The sequence below is a fragment of the Mauremys mutica genome, chromosome 16 (assembly GCF_020497125.1).
Source record: "Mauremys mutica isolate MM-2020 ecotype Southern chromosome 16, ASM2049712v1, whole genome shotgun sequence".
Lineage (NCBI taxonomy): Eukaryota > Metazoa > Chordata > Testudines > Geoemydidae > Mauremys > Mauremys mutica.
In genome coordinates, this window is record NC_059087.1 from 12,066,460 (window position 1) to 12,088,087 (window position 21,628).

A 21,628-nucleotide genomic window follows, 5' to 3' on the forward strand; every position below is an offset into this window, starting at 1 on the left:
AAGGAAGACTGAAAGAATTGGGTTTGTTTAGTATGGAAAAGAGAAGACTGAGAGGGGACATGATAGCAGTTTTCAGGTATCTTAGGCAGGGCCGCCCAGAGGGGGGGGCAAGAGGGGCAATTTGCCCCAGGCCCCGAGCCCCACAGGGGCCCCCACGAGAGTTTTTCGGGGCCCCTGGAGCGGGGTCCCTCACTCGCTCCGGGGGGCCCAGAAAACTCTTGCGGGGCCGGCCGCAGGAGCTTCTTCGCTCCCGGTCTTCGCCGGCGGGAGGTCCTTCCGCTCCGGGGCGGAAGGACCCCCCGCTGGCGAATTACCGCCGAAGACGGACCCGCGGCCGAAGCACAGCCCGGTCTTTGGCGGTAATTCGGCGGCGGGGGGCCCTTCCGTTCTGGGACCCGCCGCCGAAGTGCCCCGAAGACCCGCGGCGGGGGCTTCCCGCCGCCGAATTACCGCCGAAGACCGGGCTGCGCTTCGGCGGCGGGTCCCACTTTGGCGGTAATTCGGTGGCGGGGGGGCCCCCGCTGCGGGTCTTCGGGGCACTTCGGCGGCGGGTCCCGGAACGGAAGGGCCCCCCGCCGCCGAAGACCCCGGGCCCCCGGAATCCTCTGGTCGGCCCTGATCTTAGGACAGAACAAGAAGCAATGGGCTTAAACTGTAGCAAGGGAGGTTTAGGTTGGACACTAGGAAAAAGTTCCTAACTGTCAGGGTGGTTAAACACTGGAATAAACTGCCTGGAGGTTGCAGAATTTCCATCTCTGGAGATATTTAAGAGGTTAGACAAATGTCTATCAGGGATGGTCTAGACAGTATTTGGTCTAGAGGTCCTGCCATGAGGGCAGGGGCCTGTACTCGATGACCTCTAGAGGTCCCTTCCAGCCCTAGAATCTATGAGTCTCTGTGCTTTATGGTCAGAGTGTCCATTCAAACATCTGGGAGTAGATTCTGGTCACGGTTTATATTAGTGTAGAATTTATAACTGGTTTATAAAAGGTTTAATCAATTATGTAAGCTTTAGATTTAATAGATTTCATTCACATCAGATTCCCTGTACAGGTATGATGTTCTAGGTGCTTGTAAGCACATCAGTAGACAGAATTATAGATTGTTATTAGACATAGTTATGAGACATATTAGACATTATGGCTGTTCCTTCAAAAGTTTACAACTGAACATTGACTTGATAATGTTTTGAAACTTTACTATGCAGAAGAAAAATGTTGCTTTCTCTTTTCTTTAGCAGTTTACTTTTAACACAATACTGTACTGTATTTGCTTTTCCCCCCTTAAATAACCTACAAACCTAATGGACTCTACAACAATTGATTAACTTTTTATTAATCAGTTATTAACCCTTTATAAAGTGTTTATAAATGAAACTTTAATATGAAACGTGATCTACCTTTTAAAACCCTTTTTCCTCCCTAAATGATTTGCAACCAAGCCACTCTATATGACAGGGTGTAGGAAAGACCTTGCCTTACCCTGTTGTTCTCTGCAACCCGCTGGGCAGCTTCTCTCGCCATGGCTTTAGCAACAGTGTTCGGGATGGGTGTGCCTTGCGGCTGAGGGAGTATTCGATTAGGCGAGGGAGACCTCCTTCCCTGAAGCGGGCTTTGAAAGTTGGGGGCAGGAGGCTCCAATGTGTGTCCATGAATGGGGGATGCTGAACGAGTCTGCTCCCACGACTCATCCATTTTTAAACGTGGACCTAAATGTTCATCTTTGGTATCTGGGGCCCCGGCACTTGCTAATGGCTTCGATTTGGGAGCAGTCCGAGGGTGAGGGATTGGAGGCACCAATAGGTCAGGTGGAATGGCAGCAATGCAAGAGTCCACAGATTCCCCTTGTGCAGAAAGTGTTCTCACGGTAACTTCCTTAGCTTCTACATTCCGTATTCTCATTAGCTCCACGAAGGTGTTCTCTGCTGTTGGAAAGATCACCTCTGCCACCTGAACATATAAACATGCATCTTAAAAGTGTGAAAAGACATTTCCTCCCATCGCCACCATGAAAGGCTTCCTATGCTCTTGCAAAGTGTTGCCTGTTGGCTGCAATAATCAGCACTGCAGGGCTGTATTGATTCGCACCAATCAGCTGTAACACTTCAGCTAGGCTTGTCTGAACAGCTATGTCTTCCTGATGAGTTTACATACAGGAACTCCATAGCCAACTTACAAACCAGGCAAATAATGAAGTGACAAAATAGCTGCAGTGAAACCCAGAACAACTCGGCAAACCATGAACTGCTGCCTTTACCTGTTAAGCTAACTGCACATCTATAGCTGCTGACCACTGTAACAAGCAAAAGAAAGCTTACCCTTTGGCCTTTTGCATAAACACCATAGCCAGTAACATTTGCTCCATTGGAGGTCCCTGCGGATGTAAGGGTTGGTGGTTTCCAGGACACCTGTAAAGTAGCTGGTGTGGACCCAGCCTGTATGGTAATATCTTGAGGTGGAGCTGGAGGACCTAGAAGAACAAAAGCCTTGTTTACCATTCAATTATTTTACATTTCATGCTTCAAACTAGACAGACCACTTCAAGGTCCGCTGTGATTCTTGAGGACTGCGGACTTTTTATCACCCTGTCTGCATATAGGGAAGATACATTTTCATACATAACAGGGCTAATTGTCCTCGCACCTTGAACTGTGGGAAAGGTTCGTATTGAGTTCATTAGCCAGACATGCTTCCTTGCTTTTTTTTAAATAATAATTAGGAAAATATATGGGTCAAATCCATCACTTTTAATTTGGGTCCATGATTCTCAAAGCACTTTAACAAAGGAGAGCTAAGTATCACTAGCCCCATTTTACAGAAGGGAAAACTAGAGCACTGAGATGTGATGCGACTTACCCAGATCCGGTCAGTCATGGAGCCATGAATTGAACCTAGGATCTGCTGCCTCTCAGCCTAGTGACCTACCTACCAGACCCTGCTCCCTCTAGGTTATTTTAATCACAAAATGGAAAGGGAAATACATTGTTTCTCGTCCTGTACTTACCTTTCCCCTAGCTCTTGTACAAGTGCTTCAATTCTTTTGAATGTGGGGAGAGGTAAATATAAAAGGTGGTGGGAGAATTGTCAAGGAGACACATTAGTGTGTATGGAAACCTGTTACAACTGGCTACAGACTACCTCGGGCCATGCCTTTGAGACACAGATCAGTACAGAACACTGATTGCTGGGAGCTGATTTTGAAATTTCAAAGCACCACCAGTAGAAGCAGCACATGAGGAGGAGGTGCTGGTGGTAGAAAATGAACCAGGCTCCCTGCAGACCAGAATTTTCTTGAGATATTTGCTAAATACAACAAAATTACAATGAAACAGACCCATTTCAGCAGTGTTCTGAACCAGTGAGGCTGATACACAGCTGTTTCCTTATCTCACCCCACCTTACCCGTCGCAAGATCAGCAGTAAACTAGTGTTAGTTTAATTACCAGCAGAAACAACTGGCCCAGGTGATTGGCACTAGTGTTTGTGGTACAGTAGAGCCTCGGCATTAGGAACACCTTGGGAATGGGGGTTGTTTGTAACTCTGAAATGTTCGTAACTCCGAACAAAAAGTTATGGGTCTTCCTTCAAAAGTTTACAACTGAACATCGACTTAATAAAGTTTTGAAACTTTACTATGCAGAAGAAAAATGTTGCTCTCCCTTTTCTTTAGCAGTTTACACTAACACTGTACTGTATTTGCCTTATTATTTATTTTTTTTGGTCTCTACTGCTGCCTGATTGCATACTTCCAGTTCTAAATGAGGTGTGCAGTTCACCGGTCAGTTCATAACTCTGGTGTTCTTAACTCTGAGGTTCTACTGTACATTATAACATGTCCTTTGTTCTGCATCAGTGATACCTGGAAGGCTGCTGCAAGGAAGGGCTGGGATAGTGCCTATATTAGACACCATCTTACTGCAAATATTACTGATTTCTTTTCTGCTTAGTGAGTATTGTGGGAGGGCTGTGAGGGAGGAGGACAGGAAAACACTTCAAACCAGCTATTGCATGAAATTCAGAAGCACCATGCACTGTATCAGATCGCGTCTTGCTGAGAAAAATACAACATGGGGGTCCTTTGCCTGCAGAAATCCCTTGAGTAATACACCTTAAAGAACACAGCTCCCTTTAAAAATAATATATGTGCTACTTACTGTCATTTTTATTATGCAGAGAATTACTTTTAATACTACCTGCCATTTTGGACACAATTGTGGTTTCATTTGTAGAGAAAACAATAACAACGGTGAATGCAGAAATCCAGAAGAAAGCTTGTGTCAAGAGACACACAGAATGCCAGTCAAATCCAAGGACATGGGGCTATGGCTTTATAAAGGATGGGATAGCTTACGGCTGGGGACAGACTGTAATTTCCCCTTGTGAAAGGCTGTGTATTGGAGGGGCCAAAGGGAAGGGCAGAGGATGAAAGGGGCAGGCTGAATCCTGCTGTTTGCTTTCCCTGAGTTCAAGGGAAACGTTAACACACTCCATGCCCAGAAGGAGGCGTTACTGGATTGGGGCTTGACCCCTCTACCCGCCACACTGAGTGGAGCTGTTGCTACACCTCAAAAAGCAGGTGTAAGATCCGCCCCTGAGCAGTCTTCCACAGAAGCATTCTGCCTGCCCAAATGCCTCCAGCCTCCAAGGTAAAATCAGCTCCACAACTTCCCACTCCTCAGCTTGACTGTGAGACAGTCAAAGGGCCACATTCTCATTCACACTGTGCAAAGGGGCCATAAAAGTCAGCATAACCGTAATCCATTCCACCAGCCTGGCGTGAAGGGGGCCTCAGTGTAAATGAGAATTAGGCTCAAAGCCTCCACGCTGCCCTGGAAAACCAAATTAAACCAAAACTCAGCCTTTTAAGGCATTGAAAATACATTAACTTACTAGCATGTTCAGTACATCCCTAATTCAAACCCATTATTGAACCTACTATAAATAGCCCTGTCTTGGCTGGAAACCCAAAGTAAAAATATCTTGGAGATTATTAGTTCATGTATATTTCATGTAGCCTGTTGTGTTAATTTAACTGTCAAATCCTAGTAAGTTTAGCACGTTAAAAAGCTTTCAAAGCGGGGGTGACCTGCGGCCACCCCCATCTTTCTGGAATTGCTGGTGGAGGACACAGCTGAGCAGTTGCAGATTTCTTTTTTTTGACATAGAACTTAACACAACCAATTTCAATTCATCTATCAAGGGCAACACAAGAACCAGCACATATTGTTACTGTGGGCATTTGTTTTTAGAGAAAAGAAAATGATGAAGCTGTAAACTAGGTAAAACATGGGTCTTGGGAAGCTAGCAAGAAGCCAATAGGACCATCGATGTTACCAAGTTCTATCCTCTATCCACTGTAGCCATTTTGTTACAGTTCAGATCATTATACGCAGAAAGGGGCTTTGCTTAGGTAAGGTCAGAAAGAACTAAACAGCCCCTCATCTCACTCCCATTCCTGTAAAAATAAATGTGGCGTGATCCATGCTGCGTCTTTTCTCCTGTGTTTTTGGTTAGCAAGGTGGTTCTCAGACTATAATGGGGCTTGCTTGCAGTGCTCCTGTGAGTAAAGTCCAAGTGCAAGCCAACCTTACAGTTCGCGGGAAACCACGGCTGAGTAGAGGAGAGGGGAATAGGAAATTTTTTCGCTGAAAGATGCAGTGACTATTTCAGCTCCTCCAGTGCAAGTCAATTCCTTACGGCTCAGCCAGCAAGGCAAAGGAGAGCTGTCCAGTTTTCATGTCGGTCCATCACAACCCAAAGAACCTCTTGAGACTTGTACTAATTCATAGCAAAGGATCTCTCCATGCAGACGGCAGTCAGTCATGAAACCTGAGTTTTAAATGACCACTTTGTAGGGCTTTGTTTTTAACTGTAAGTATAATCATAAGTGCTGTGTTTGCAAAAGGCTGAGGAACATGTGGTTTATGAGAGTGTCATCTCAACGAAGTATATTTAATAACCTCACAGGCCCTAATACAAACACCACAGAATTTGCACCTCCAGGATATTCTTTTAAGAGGTGCATTTATAACTCCACAAGAAGTTTGTGTGAAATGGGGGTACCCAGCACATGAAAATCAGGCAGCTAGTCACCACCTCAGTGCATAAGACATTAAACTGGTTCCAGCAGACTGGTGGGAATGAGTCAGCCAAATCAATCCGGAGTATGGATGAGTTGGTGGATGAGCAACTTTTAAAACCGAAGGGCTCATGTGGCAGGTAACAGACATCAAGACTCAACTACAGTAGGTTGCACGTTTTGAGTTTTCCGTGGCCCTCATTCAGCAAAGTACTTAAACCTCTGGCTAACTTTAGCATGTCTGTAATCCCAGATTTCAAAAGGATTACGCTCATGCTTAAAGTTAAGCATATCCCTATGGCTGTGTCTACACTACAAAGTGTGGTAATCTGACATTCTGTCAGCTTACAAAAGTCAACAGCTGCATGGCGCTTGAGCCCAATGCACTTGGCAGCTTGCACTGATGCTGCACAGCACCTCACAATAACTTGTTGCATCAACAGAAGATGTGGTGCATCATGGGTAGGTATCCTAGTCCGGTGCAATGACTTGTGAGAAATTTTTGCAGTGCTTTGTAGGATACCAGCAATTCACCCAGGGATTTCTGGAAACTGGGGGTGAAGTTCCCACAATGCCACTTTCTCCATCCCATCATATTTATTCTAGCCCATCATTTTTGTGCCTTTTTAAAACTTTCCAGTTTCATGCACTGCTTTTTATCCTTGCTAGCTCTCTGGACTTTGCACAGCTTAGTGCAAGTCTCATGTTTGTTGCTAGTACAGGAAATATGATTCCCCTGTATCCGCAGAACTTCAACAACTACCATTACAACCAGTGATCTGGTGATGAAGACGAGTTGCCAGAAGACAAGGAATGGATGATGGAGACAGCAAATAAAAGTGTCATGTTGTTGGGGGCATTCACAGATTAATTCCACATAGTGGACAGGTGCTTCTGGGTCCAAGAAATGAGCACTGAGTGATGGGATCACATGATAATGCAGATTTGGGATGATGAGCAGAGGTTGCAGGACTTCCAGATGTGAAAGGCCAAATTCCTGGATCTGTGTGCCGAGCTTGCCCCAGCTCTCCAGCGCAGGGACACCAGAAAGAGAGCTGCATTGACAGAGGAAAAGCAAGCAGTGATCACGCTGGATTGCTATCAGTCAGCAGTTTGAAAATCCACACTGGGAACCGTTGTCATTCAAATGTGCAAGGCCAGTAAGCATCTTCTGTTGCACACAAGTTAACTGACTCTTAACAGTTGGCAGGAGATAGCAGAAGGGGATTTGAGGCAATGGGGTTCCTGACTGTAGTGGGATGATAGATAGGATGCATATCCTTATTCTAGAACCAACCCATCTTGCCAGCAAGTACATAAACCAAAAGGGATATTTTCCATGGTTATGCAAGTGCTAGTGGATCACCAGGGATGCTTCACTGATATTTAATGTGAGTGATCAGGGAAAGTGCATGACGCTTGCAGTAACTTCAGAAACTTACTGAATAAGCATCTTGGTTTGTCTCCAATTTAAAACTGTTGCATTATTTTTAAAAGCAGCAAAGAGTCCTGTGGCACCTTATAGACTAACAGACGTTTTGGAGCATGAGCTTTCGTGGGTGAATACCCACTTCGTTGGATGCACGTCTGTTAGTCTATAAGGTGCCGCAGGACTCTTTGCTGCTTTTACAGATCCAGACTAACACGGCTACCCCTCTGATACTTGCATTATTTTTGCAGTTCTCTTTTTATTTCCATTACAGTTTATGCTACAGTTTCACCTTCTTGTCAAAATAGAAAAATCAATTAAATTAATACTTTTTCAAGGTCTTTGCAAAGGGAGAAGGTGAAAAGTACAGGAAACAAAATATCCTCGATTCCCATAGCAGATATTTCTTCCTAGTTCAAGGCAGCAAGTGGCTAGCTTATGCTGCATCATGTGTGTTTGTGTACGAGTCCTCATACAAATGTCTAATTCCTTTTAAAATCCAGCTAAACCTTTGGCCTCAGTGTCAGCTTGTGGCAGTGAGTCCCACCAGTTGATTATGTGTTGTGTATAAAAAAATAATAAACCAAAAGCAACACCACTATTTCCTTTTGTTTGTTTTAAATAACCTTTCAGTTTCATGGGCTACCTCCTGTTCTTGTATTAAAAGAAAGGGTAGATAGGAATGACCAATTTATCTCCTCTATATCAATCATCATTCTGGATACCTCTATCATGTCACCTCTTTACTGTCTCCTCTCTAGATTAAACAGTTCCAATCTTTTCAATCTCTTCTCACGTGGACATCTTTCCAAATTTCTAGTTGTTTTCCACTGTCCATCTCTGGATATCTTCACTATCACAGATATTTCCTTGGTCTTGTTTCCCTCTCTGCCAACCCCTCCAATCTCATTCAGAATTTTGTCCTTCCCTATTAATTAAATGGCAACTTTCTTTAGCCACTAATTGAATTACACAATAATAACTGCTAAAAGTGATGAAAATAGTGCTATTTTTTAAAACCAATAAACTGCTTCCTGAAGTTTTGATCAAACTAAATGGAGAATCAAAGCATAAAGAGTGGCTGAATTAAGCACAAGGCAATGTGTGCAACTTCTGCCTACACAGGAGCTTGTCAATCCAAAACAATTCAGCTAGTGCCCTGATAAAACCAATCGTTAATTATGCTTAGCCATGTCACACAGCTATTAAAGTACATGTACCACATTGTAATATCTTCAGAAGCTTGTTTCTTGAGTTTTTATACTGTACCTAATTTCATGTGAATGACTGATTACGCTAATAAATTCATTGCTAAAATTAAGAGCAGTTTTCCCTGGGAACATTTGTTACTGAGCAGTTCCATGGTCAGCATCAAAGCACTGTGGCAATTCATTTTAAGGAACAATGATGAGCATTCTGGGGCTTCTTTTATTTATTTTAACTTAACATCAACACTTTCAAAGAGCTTAATCCACTAAACAAAGGCACTAGGAGAGGAGATGAAACAATGGAATGATATAAAATACATATGGGTGACAACAAATATTTGCGGCAGGTGTTTACTGATCAGGACATGCCAGTGACTGAGGGATGGGTTAAAGCAGCAGATCGTAACTTTATTAAGTTAACACTGAGAAGGGGTGCTAGCTACCCCATCTCCTCCAATTCTCACATACCAGGCATTTATGTGAGCCCAATGGAGGAGTTACAGGGCTCTCATCATATAACCTATAACTCAGGATAGACTCTCCTGAGCCCACCCCGATGATTAAGGTTACTTTTCTGAATCCTCTCAACCTTTGCCTGGTGAGGGGGATAGAGGATACCAACGAGGGACCTTGGTCTGTGAAGATTTCAGGTCTCTCCTTCTCCCACAGGCTCAAGGTCCACCAACAAAATTCCAGGGGTCTTAGTTCTGGGAACTGGCCCTCTCGCCTTTCATCCGCACTGGACACTGGCTGCAAGTTGCGATGAACTAAACATTAACATAGATGACTAATGCCTAAATCCTACTCCTGTTTAACCTAATTGCACCTCCTAGATGCTGCCAGGTGAAAAAACCCACCAGACCTCTGCCAGTTTGGCCCCAATGGAAAAATTCCTTCTTGAACCTAAAATAGGTGATTGGTCAGACCAGACATCCTAAAAACACAGTTCCTATACTACGATGACAGGGAGAGAGATGGGGCAGGCAGCTAAAGAGGAGCAAGAGACTCCAAAAGATCCAGCCAGAGGTTTAAATTAAAGCGGGGGTGGGCACAAGGGAGGAAAGGACCAATCAGTGTTTAAATTTAAGCACATGCGGAAGTGCTCTGGAGGACCAAGAACTAAAGATCAACCTTCGCAGCACTAAAGAGTCACTTAAAAAGCTGTTGATCAGATAAAAGGGATGTGTGTTTTCAAGTATTAATCATGCAAACATATGACTTTTTGTGCTGTGAGTGGAATCAGTGAGGGGCAGCCTCTCTTGGGCCTATATTTTTAAGGCAGTTGCCCTCTACTGCTCTGGAACGTGGCTGGTCGCCTTGTTCAACTTGCTCAGAATTCACATAGCACTCCCCCCCCCCCTTTTTTAGTACAAGTGGTTTTCTCTGGAGAGGGTACACACTACTGATCAGGGCAGGACAGCGTGAGGCTTTCCAACCTTCAAAGAAAGTAACCCCATTTATTCACCAGTAGGCCCCTTTGAAGCCCTTTGGAAAATGCCAGCATGAAAGTTAACAGCTGCCTGTGGCCATTTATGCTGTGCTTCACTCTGCACTGTCTACTAAAGCTGACATTTGCTATGGCAACCACTAGACCCTGGGACACCTACTCACCCATATGCATCTTTCCTCAAAGCAGCACAATAACAATGTGCCCTTCAGACAAACTATCTTTATTACTTTCTCAGCATCTTTTAAAATAACCTTTGAAGTACGTTCCTTAACACGATAGATCATAAGGTTGTGGTTTAGGTGGGGGAACAGTCCAGGGTCACAGAGTAAATCTGTACATATAAGATGGTAAGAACAGCCCTATTAAGACATCTGACGTTCTTTCCATCCATGTTCGCTTTCTCCTCCTTTTACCTGGGGTTTAGAAGCAGGGAAACATGGTTGCTTACTTCTGATAATACCTGCAAGAGGAAAATAGGGAACATGCTGTAATTTTAACTTCTATTTCTGCCCCTTATTTCAAGACATATCTCCCTTTGTTTCAATATCTATAATGCTGAAATTCAAGAACCAAACTGTTAGCTGTGACAGATCCAGACTAACACGGCTACCGCGCTGATACTTGAAACTGTTAGCTGTTCATCATGGACAATTTTACTACACTGTGAAACAATCAGAAACTGACATGGATTTGCAACAATGCCCCTGGTTGGCTGGGCTGATAACCCTGGGACACGTGGATCTCAAAGCATGAGCTTTTGCTGCCTGTTAGTTCCTATGCCATAGCTGCCTGAAATCACTCTACATGATCTAGCCACTAGGGGGAGACAAAGAGCTACCCGGGCTTAAAGCAGGTTACATAGTGTTGTCAGCACTGACTATAGTGAATATTTGGTGACCATTTTCACAAAAGACGTCTCTCAGGTGCGGAAGGGTTGGTAAATACTGATGAGGCCCCCTCGTCACTGACTGGCCTTATCCGATTCCCATTCAATGACTTCAACTGATGCCATGCAGGATCAGGCCCAGTGAACTACAGTCCATATAATTTCAGAGATGTTGGGGGCTTTTTAAAGCAAAATTGGACAATAGGATGGAATGCGCAAACCTTCCATTCTGACATTTTCCATTTTGTTGCACACAGCCCTAAGTGTCGTATGCCATTGGTTTCTTCCCCTTGCTGCAATTTACTCTCCTTGGTTGTTGAAAATACCATATTTATAGGCACCATCACAGCATGCTTATTTGGCTAGGTTTGTATAGCATTTGGGACTGGGAAGTTGTCTCTAAGTGGGTCTCTTCAATATGTACAGTCCTCTTCCTTGCTGTATTTTGTGGGTGAATCGTCAAGCTACCTTCTCTTCTTTCATTGTTCTTTATGATGAAAAGAGAAATAATGGGAACACTTCAGATTTCTAAAGAAATGGACTGTACTCAGTTACTGCTGTAGAAAAAATGGTATGGGGATATCTGCAGGCTAACTCTCCTCAGATCCTTCATTCTGACCCCATTCTTACTTAGGGTATGTCTACACTTAAACCGCTACAGCACCGCAGATGCAGCGCTGCTGTAGCGCTTCAGTATAGACTCTCACTGCAGCAATGGGAGGGCTTCTCCTGTTGCTATAGTTAATCCACCTCCCTCAGAGTCGGTAGCTAGGTCAATGGGAGAATTCACTGTCAATTTTCAACGTAGATCAGCTCTCAGGCAAATTCCTACATTTCAACAGAAATTTGCCTTAGTAAGAGAGTAAAAGCCAAGGAAGGCCCTCGGGATTTGCACCTATACGATTAAGCAGCACTTTCTACTGTTCATGTTCAGCATATGAAATACAGATAATGCTGAGAGCATGACTTGAACTCACACAGCAAAAGATTCAGAGTTGAACCTGAAACTATTTCTCCACTAATAGGGCTTGCAATGCACCACATACAGAAGTAACAATTCCCCCTTGGGAGTGTATGGCTACGTCTTCACTACCCGCCGTACCGGCGGATAGCAATCGATTTCTCGGGGATTGATATATCACGTCTCATCTAGACGCGATATATCGATCCCCGAACGCGCTCCTGTCAACTCCAGAACTCCACCAACCCGAACGGCGGTAGCGGAGTCGACATGGGGAGCCGCGGACATCGATTCCGTGCCGTGAGGATGGTAGGTAATTCGATCTAAGATACTTCGACTTCAGCTACGTTATTCACGTAGCTGAAGTTGCGTATCTTAGATCTATTTCCCCCCATAGTGTAGACCAGCCCTATGTCTGTGTTACCACCAGTAACGTCAATGGAATTTATGCACATGCGCAGAGGAGGGTTGGATGATGTCACACACTTAGAAGCAGAAATCCTACGCCAGTATGATGCCATGATATGGTCCATAGTATGTAACTCACTATGATAGTCAGCCAGGGAGGGGGTCACGGCACCCAGATGTACTGATTCAGAGCATCACCTGGACAGCTTCTGCTGGCTCCTGTAGAGCAGAAGTTCCCCAGCTTTTTTGCTGCACCCCTTTCTCCTTGGGAGTCACATAATCAGTCCATCTGGGGCACAAAGTGACTCAACAAGGGGAGCTGACAGCTCACATCCAAGGCGGTGGCAGGATCCAGCTGGCTCCATCCCCGAAGAAGCCCATGGCACAGCAGCATGGAACGGACTGGGGCTGGACTCCGCACCCTCTATTCCCCCTGCCCAGAGCCACTCGCTCCCATGGGCTCGGGAGGGTTTAAATTACATGAGGCTGCTGCTGGCCAGGTGTCTGGACCAGGACAGGGCAGAAGCAGGGAGAGCCAGCAGGTAGCCCCCAGCAGTCAGGGAGGGAAAGAGGTGAAGAGCAGCACCTAGGATGGGCAAGACTGGGTTGTCCCAACCCCCACTGAGTACTGGGGTGACACTGTTCACTCTCCCTGCTGCCTGCCCTGCCTGAACAGCCCCTAGCTCCACCTTGCACCTCCTGTTAACCTCCCCCCGCCCTGGCTGTGCACCACACAATTTAAAAATCAGTGCAGTAGAGCCTATATACAAGTTTACATCTGCCAGTCCCCCTCCCCTCGCGCACAAGGCACAGGCAGCACTGCCACCTGCCCTCCCACAGCAGTGATTTCACATTCCAGCACAGCTGTCCCTGTGGGCGTAGGGGTGTGCATAGTACACCCCCTGCAGGAGGGTTGTGGGGGGCAGGAAATCAAGCCCAGTGTTTTTAGAAGTGACCAAAGAGTCCAAGTTATCTTTTATTTTACTCTTTACCAAAATGATTTAAAGCTGCATTTCTTACAACACAATTCATGCCTGGGCTGAGGATATTTTTGTGCAAAGTTATAAACCAATGCATTTTCAAAACAGTTGAGTTAAAATCCTATTAGCTCCCTACTGGGCACTGCTATTATCCTGCATGTCTCCTTATACGTAAACCGCCTGAATGGGGGCGGGGAGGGAGACAGAATCGACTCCAGTTACTTTGCTGAAATCTTATCACAACAGGCAGCCAATCAAATCATAGAACAATATATGCCGTTGGACTGAAATTTCACTCACCATGAGCCACATGTAGTCCACATCTCCTCTGAACTGCATCTAAGGCAGTCAAGCCTCTGAAAGTCTGAGTAGATGAGAAGTTCTCTCCTTGCAAATGGCTCCTTTCAATAGGTAGATGAACGAAGGAAAGCAACTGCATTGCAGTGCAGGTGGATTGTTGCCATTGTCTTTATTAGTGGTGTTCCTCACTGGGGAGCTGTTTGAATTCTTTCAGATATTGTTGGTGATGATCTCTGGATCGTGCCGCTGCTCACGTCACACATACCATCAATTCTGTGACCGTCCTTACAAACCATTTTGTGTTACATTATTTCAGCTTCATTTCTGAAATATTCCTTGGTCTCCTTCAGTTGCTGGGGCAAGTTTGATAACGTCGCTCAAACGTTGGTAATCAAACACAGCATGGAATAACACAACCAACTACCCCTGGCTTTTTAAAGTCTGTCAGATTTATTAGCTTTAAACATTCAAGTTGTGTCTGTGGACAGGGCACCAGACAGGAGTCAGGAGAGTTGAGTTCTACTCCCTGTGCTTCTGCTGACTAGCCGCGTGATCTTGGAAAACAGTTAGCATCTCTGTGCTTCAATTTTCCCAATGGGAATAAAGATACTGACCTACCTTTGTAAAGTGCTTTCAGATCTACGGCTGAAAAGCACTACAGAAATATTATTAACTGTAGACAAAGAAAATGGCACGAAAATCGGTAGCTATTCACATTTCTATAGGTAGATCAATTAGAAACCCAGGGAGGTTATTCTGAGCAGGCTATGAACATGCAGCATACGGGAACACAGTACTTACGGGGTTTATTTATTTATTTATTATAAACTTGGATGTCTCTAATTTATGATCTGGCAGGGGTATCTTCCTGAAACACCCCAGTCTCTAGACAGAGGGGTGGACAATGCTGTAGAAGCTGGACAGGGATGAACTAGAAATGCCCTAAAAGGATTTTTCCATCTCTAATTTCTAGGATTCTATCAAATGAAACATTGTCTACTACATTTTAATACTGTGGGCTCTTAGACCTCAAATAGCAGGACCACTAAGGTGAGCAAGTGTTACTTCATGTAAGAGTTGCAGAATCAGGCCTTAGGGTTAGGAAAATGTTGATGGACAAGACCCCTGTAATTCTAATATCACAAGAATTTTTCAATTACTAAGAGCTTTGTACCAATCTGAACCAGAGGTAGGTGCAGAAAACAGTTCAAATGTTATTATCCATTTTTTTAAATGACAATCTCTTTATTATCAGTTAGTATTTACTTCTCCTCCAATCCCTCACAGAAGTCATGGCACAAATAAATGCAGGATTATGCAACTTGGCATACGCCAATTATGCTAATTTACCACCCTTGGCAGTGAAGTATTTTTAGTATCATAATAGATATCTCATTAGAAAAGTGATTATCACACTGAGACACCAAGGTTCAGGAGCTTTGCTGCAAGCCACTCAGCTCTTGTTTGTTACTTAAGATGTGCAAAATGCATTTTATTAATAAATGTCCGATTTTCATTTTCTAAAATCACAAATCAGTTAAAAGCCATTAAGTTCAATTGAATCAGCCCAACTTTAGATCATTATTAATAGAAACCTCCTGACTTTTCAGTAGGTTGAGACTGAGAAATATGTGACAGTACACACAGTGTTCTAACAACAAAGGCAAACTACAGCCTTGCTGCAACTGAATCTACACAGGCAGCTCCAAATGCAGGAATATGGGCTATACTAGTAATTAATTACACAACAATGGGAAGGAATGCTTTATATTACTATTTTTGTGCATGAGGATGATTCAGAACTTAGACTCTGAAGGAGTTTTATTTGGACTAGTCTTGGTGCACCTGGCATTTCTAGAGCAATTGTAATTGCAAAGTTAAGGGACAGGAAAAAAAAATATCAAACCTGCTGGCAATGTAGAAAATTCCACAAAGGCTTCCTTTTTTTCCCGTTGCTCCAGAGGAAGCTGCCAGGGCATCTGATGGGGCTTTGCCATGACCTTCACCTTGTAGGCCATGTTGGGCTTCAAATTAAAAAACTGGTACTTGTAGCTAGCAGACTTGACAATGTCGAACTCTTCTTCATTCAGAAAGATCACATGACTGTAATTACTATTGGTAGGAAGCCAGGACAGCTCAGCGGAAATCTGGGTTATGTTGTCCACCTTAAGATGAGAGGGCGCTACAATTACATCCTTCCCAACTAACAAAGTGCACAGTAGCTCATCTGAGTTACCCCTGCTCGTAATGCTCTGAACTGATATTCGGTATGTGCAAGTAGCAATGTTAAGTTTTTCTATAAGAGCTTTAGTTCTGCTTCCAAAGGACACATTCATCCGTATTTCTTTGTCAACCAGGACATTGTAGCTGTTAATGGTTCCCCATCCAGGTGGCACTACTGGTGGCTCCCAGCCCACAATAACACTTTTGGCTAGTTGTTTAATAAGGGTGATTTTTCTAGGATAAGGCACAATGTCTTCTCCAATTTCATCAATGTTCATATCAAGAGTTCCCGTGCCATTGTTGATTACACTGGACTCTATGTGACTCGGCGGATTGAGCTCCAATAGACTATCTCCTTCCAAAGCATGACCCGAATGGTTGATAAAATTCTGATCTTGCTCGCTGCCTACGGTGCTTGACAAACGGGACTCATTATCTTGAACGAAATCCACAAAGTTTGAAGGGACCAGTCCTCTTTGTCCATCTAGAAGTTCACCTGGTGAGACAGAACAACCCAAATATCATTAACAAAAGAACACTCCTCTCACACTACCAGCCACGCTGTCTTCTAGAAGACTCTCTCCTCTGGTAGTGTTGGGTTGAAGAAGTACATTAAATAATATGAAATACTGCAGATCAGTTTTATTAGGTGAAGATGAATTAAATCAAACTTATGCTATTGATTAAAATCCTGTTTCAAGGTATAAGCAGCCATATTTTGCATTGCAGGTCATTGTAAGGGGTTGCAAGGCACTGACAGGTCCCTGGTGAACAACGGGTTAACGGCAGCTCAGATGTCCTCCCTTCCCTGGCAGAGAGGTTCAGAAAAAGTGCCTAAAGAGGCTGATTGGGAAAGTCTGCTTTCTCAGACAGCGATCAAAGGACTAGGTTGAACTCCAAAGGTGGGGCGTTTTCTGTTCATGCTTTTTTTACTTTCTGGTTTTGCTCACTTTGCTCTCTTGCTATTGACATTATTCTTTAAGAAAAAGACCTCAGTGGTTGTAACTGTTTTGTTCTGCTGAGTTACTGATCCAGCTGACAGATCCAAGTGGTTATAAAACACAGTAGAATACTGCTAATATCCATTCCCAAAATACACTCAGCCTGGAATCTGCACACTAAAGCAGGTAGCCTCTCCTCACCTTCCATTGAAGGTCCAATAGCAGTGTCCTTCACATTACAAAGACCCCATTACTGTTACACAATTAAACCACGTGCTAACCACTTTCACTGAAGTCCATGAGAATCTCAGGCATACAACACAACCTAGGATTCAAGCAACATGAACAGGATTATTTGATCTCTCACATTGTGAAGTTGCTTTGAATTTATTATTTTGTGTCTTTCAGTAGCACTGAGAGGCCTCAGCTGAGATCAGGACCACGTGGCTCTAGGCATTGTAGAATTACACAAATAAGAGACGATCCTTGTCCAAAGGAGCTAAAAGTCCAAATAGACAAGACAGTATTATCATCCCTATTTTAGAGATGAGTAAGTAAGGCACTGAGAGACTACGTGACATACCCCGAGTCACGCAGGGAGTCTGTGGCAGAGCCAGAAATTGAACCTAGGTCTCCTGAGTCCCAGTCCAGTGCCTTGACCACAAGGATTCATTTCAATGGGGACACTTGATTGCATGTGTAGTCATATTTGTATACGAGCATGTCTCAGCGATTGCTAATTGGATTTCATTAGTGAAATACCGCACATTGGCGGGTCTTCCTGAGTTCAAAATATTTATTAGCAAAAGTCTATAGTTTTCATTTAGGCCACCAAATAAATTGTTTTGTCACTAGCTAATATTGAGTTATTTGAGGTACAAATAAAGTTGATATTTTTAGACAATGAAATTACTTATCAACTGGTTTATCATTGTTAATCTTCATGAAACACATGCCCAGCCTTAAATGTAGGTATTAGGGAGCAAATTAAAAAGTGGGTCAACATGTGTTGTCTCGTACATACCTTGCCATGGGAAGCAAAAATAAAAGAAACCAAGGCCCCAGTTCTGCAGGACACTTAATCATGTATATAATTTTCCTCATATGCAGTTCCTCTGTAGGCAATGAGTATGTCTACACAGCAATGTAAGCCGAGGGTTCAAACTAAGGCTCAAGCCTAACCTTCCTTCTGTCTACACACAAATCACACTTACCCAGGGCTCAGACCCTGGATCTCAAGCGGGTGGTGGGTCTGAGCCTGAGTCATGCCAGTACTTAGAGTTCAAACCCTATTGCTTTGCAGTGTAGATGCAGCCCCACTGTTCTCGTGCTCTGGGAGTCCAACAAAAGTATCCCACAATCCTATGGGCTGACTTTCTTTGTCCTCCGGACAGGCAAGTTTTCCCACACTGCACCACAAACAAAGGGTTAGAGCAGCCACATTTTGGGAGAGCAATAGGAAGTCTGGGATATGGGTTGTTGGACTCGGGCCTGCATAATGCAGTGTAGATGTTGGAGCCCCAAGTTGGGACCAAGTGTTCAACCATTTCTAACTGGAGTTACAAACCCAGACTCTGCTAATCTGAGTTCTACTAAACCTGGAATTACAGTGTAGACATACGCAATGAGGCTACTTATCTGAGCCGAGTTATGCATGCACTGCAGTGCTCTGCAAGACTGGGTCACAACAACCTTTATCGTATTGCTTAAATTGTCAATTCAGAAAAGCCATTGAGTGCTAATGATGTTTGATATCTGACACACTGCTCAAGACCACATCAGCTTAAATGAAGAGCAGCCACCTGTGGAAAAGATAAGATATGAAGTCGATGTCGCAGGGAGCAACTTCAGAATGAAAGTGAATGAAAAGTAAACAGTATTCACAGAGTCATTAATCTGCTTGTATCAAACCACTACTTGCCACCTTGTTCCAATATGACTTTGTATCAGTGTCTAGCAAGAGGAAATTCTACATAGATTAGAGGAATCAAATATTCACAGCTTGAGGAGAGTCAAGGATCTTTGAGGCAAAAACTGAAATCTCACTACGCTTTCTTATCAGCACAAATCTTGCCAAATGGGAAATGCTGATGGTTCAGGGAGTCTCATAAATTAGTGGAAGGAGATGCTTTGCTGGTGCATAAATTCTCTTAATTAAAGGGATGATGATGGGGGATTTTATCAATTGATTTTTGTCATTTTTAACTCAGTATGGGAGTTAAATTGTTTCAAATCAACATAAACTAATAAGAAGATATAAATAAACAAAACCTTCATAGAAGCCATCTTCATCCATGTCTCCATACACATAGAGGTATTTTCCTGCTGTAAGGGGGAGCTCTGCTTCTGGATTTTCATTCGGTCCATCAAACGGGTTGTAACTGCATTGAAGCACAGATGGAAACTTCATTCAGGCAATGAGTGTATTTAGTGAGTTACAACCACACATCACTGAATAATAACCGTACAGCAGAATGTAGTTCTAAAGGCTGCACATGAGAGTAGCTCTAGAGTCCCATCTTCTTGCCTCACCTTTTGAAATACATATTTTAGCAGGGAGCCTAGGGGAGTGGAGTCACCTTTATATATTATATTATATTTTATTATATAATATTATTGTTATTTATTATTTGTATTACTATAGCACCAAGGAGCCCTGGCCATGGAGCAGCATCCCACTGTGCTAGGAATACACAGAACAAAAAGAGGGTCCCTACCCCATAGGGTTTACATAAGAACGGTCACACTGGGTCAGACCAATGGTCCATCTCAGCCAGTTTCCTATCCAGGGGGAGGGATAGCTCAGTGGTTTGAGCATCCGCCTGCTAAACCGAGGGTTATGAGCTCAGTCCTTGAGGGGGCCATTTGGGGATTTAGTTAGGGATGGGTCCTGCTTTGAGCAGGGGGTTGGATTAGATGACCTCCTGAAGTCCCTTCCAACCCTGATATTCTATGACAGTAGCCAACACCAGATGCTTCAGAGATAATGAACAGAACAGGGCAATTATCCAGTCCCAGCATCTGGCAGTCAGAGACTAAGGACACCCAGAGCAATGGGGATCCATTGATGGACATATCTAACTCTCTCTTGAACTCAGTTATATTTTTGGCCTTCACAATATTTGGCCAGGAGTTCCACAGGTTGACTGTGCGTTGTGTGTAGAAGCACTTCATTTTGTTTGTTTTAAACCTGCTGCCTATTAATTTCATCAGGTGATCCCTGGTTCTTGTGTTACGTGAAGGGGAAAATAACATTTCCTTATTCACTTTCTCCACAGCACTCATGATTTTATAGACCTCTATTATATTTCCCCTTAATCTCTTTTCTAAAATGAATAGTCCCAGTCTTTTAACTCTCTCCTCCTATGGAAGCTGTTCCAGACCCCTAATCATTTTTGTTGCCCTTCTCTATACTTTTTCTGATTTTAATATATCTTTTTTGAGATGGGCCAACCAGACCTGCATGCAGTATTAAAGCTGTGGGCATAGCATGGATTTATATAGTGGCATTATGATATTTATTCTCTTATCTATTGCTTTCCCAATGGTTCCTAACATTCTGTCCAGCTTGTATGACTGCTGTTGCACATTGAGCAGATGTTTTCAGAGAACTCTCCACAATCTCTTTCTTGAGCGGTAACAGCTAATTTAAACCCCATCATTTTGTACGTATAGTTGGGATTATGTGTTCCAGTTTGTATTACTCTGCATTTATCAACACTGAATTTCATCTGCCAGTATGTTGCCCAGTCACCCAGTTTTATGAGATCCTTACATAACTCTTCGCAGTCTGCTTTGGATTTAACTACCTTGAGTAGTTTTGCACCATCTGTAAACTTTGCCTCCTCACTGTTTACCTCTTTACAAATAATTTACCTAACTAATCCTTTTACGCTCCTTTGAATATCCCAGCCTATGTCTTTACTGAATTTTAAAACAACTATACAAAACCTTATATGGGTCTTTTCCTAAATCATCTCTATCAGGATCTGCTATTTTCATGAATTACTCTTCTCCATAACGCAATCAATTATAGCAAAGTCTGACTCGCACTCAGAGAAAAGCTTCTAGAAGGCATAAAGCATTTATCAGACATTTGTACTAGATTATGAATTGTCAAGTCCTTCTGAATACCCATGAAGGATAATCATGCTTGCAATAATTCCTTGAAATTCTTATGCTTTTAGTAGGCCAGCAAACAGTTTATATCTTTGTATCCATCAGAACTTCAGGATTAATGGCCCAATACAATGCCTACTGAAGTCAACAGATATCTTTGAAAGGGGGCTTTGCATCAGGCCTCAAACCCCACCCCACAGTATGCATCTGTATGCATAAATAAAATGATAAAAATAATGTCCGTGTCCCCACCCCCTTCCAGCCCTGCTCTGCTTTTGCAGCAGGAGGAGCTGAACTCAAATCCTTGCAGAGACTATGAATTTCTGTGTTTAGCATTATCACTACCAACTCCTAAACAGTCATCGATTTGTTAGGGTGACCATATTGCTCATGGAGAAAACAAGACGGTGCTGCAAAACAAAGCCTTTTAGAAGGAGAGCTGTACACGGTAGCAGCAGAGCACAGAATAAGTTCATGTTCAAATGGGGAACATAACCAGCATATTGGAGAAAAGGATTTTACAACCCCCTCCCTCCATGGTGCAGAGTATGACAACAAAAGGGAAACAGAAAGCTTCTTGTCCACTGTTTCAAAGTGCTGCCTTCCCATAAACAGCTTATTAACATTCATGGAAGCCTGATGGTG

General features: G+C 43.5%; 1 protein-coding gene across 4 annotated transcripts in view; it reads right to left on the reverse strand.

Moving 5' to 3' along the window:
* RIMBP2 (RIMS binding protein 2) overlaps nucleotides 1–21,628 on the reverse strand; it is a 338,869-nt gene that overhangs the window by 42,450 nt on the left and 274,791 nt on the right. For all 4 annotated transcript variants that reach the window (XM_044989706.1, XM_044989705.1, XM_044989709.1 and 1 more), the window contains 4 exons: nucleotides 19,136–19,245; nucleotides 15,607–16,419; nucleotides 2,318–2,469; nucleotides 1,482–1,949 (listed from right to left, as the gene is read on the reverse strand). In XM_044989706.1, the coding sequence (XP_044845641.1) occupies nucleotides 1,482–1,949; nucleotides 2,318–2,469; nucleotides 15,607–16,419; nucleotides 19,136–19,245 (1,543 nt within the window). The remainder of the gene's footprint in view (nucleotides 1–1,481; nucleotides 1,950–2,317; nucleotides 2,470–15,606; nucleotides 16,420–19,135; nucleotides 19,246–21,628) is intronic.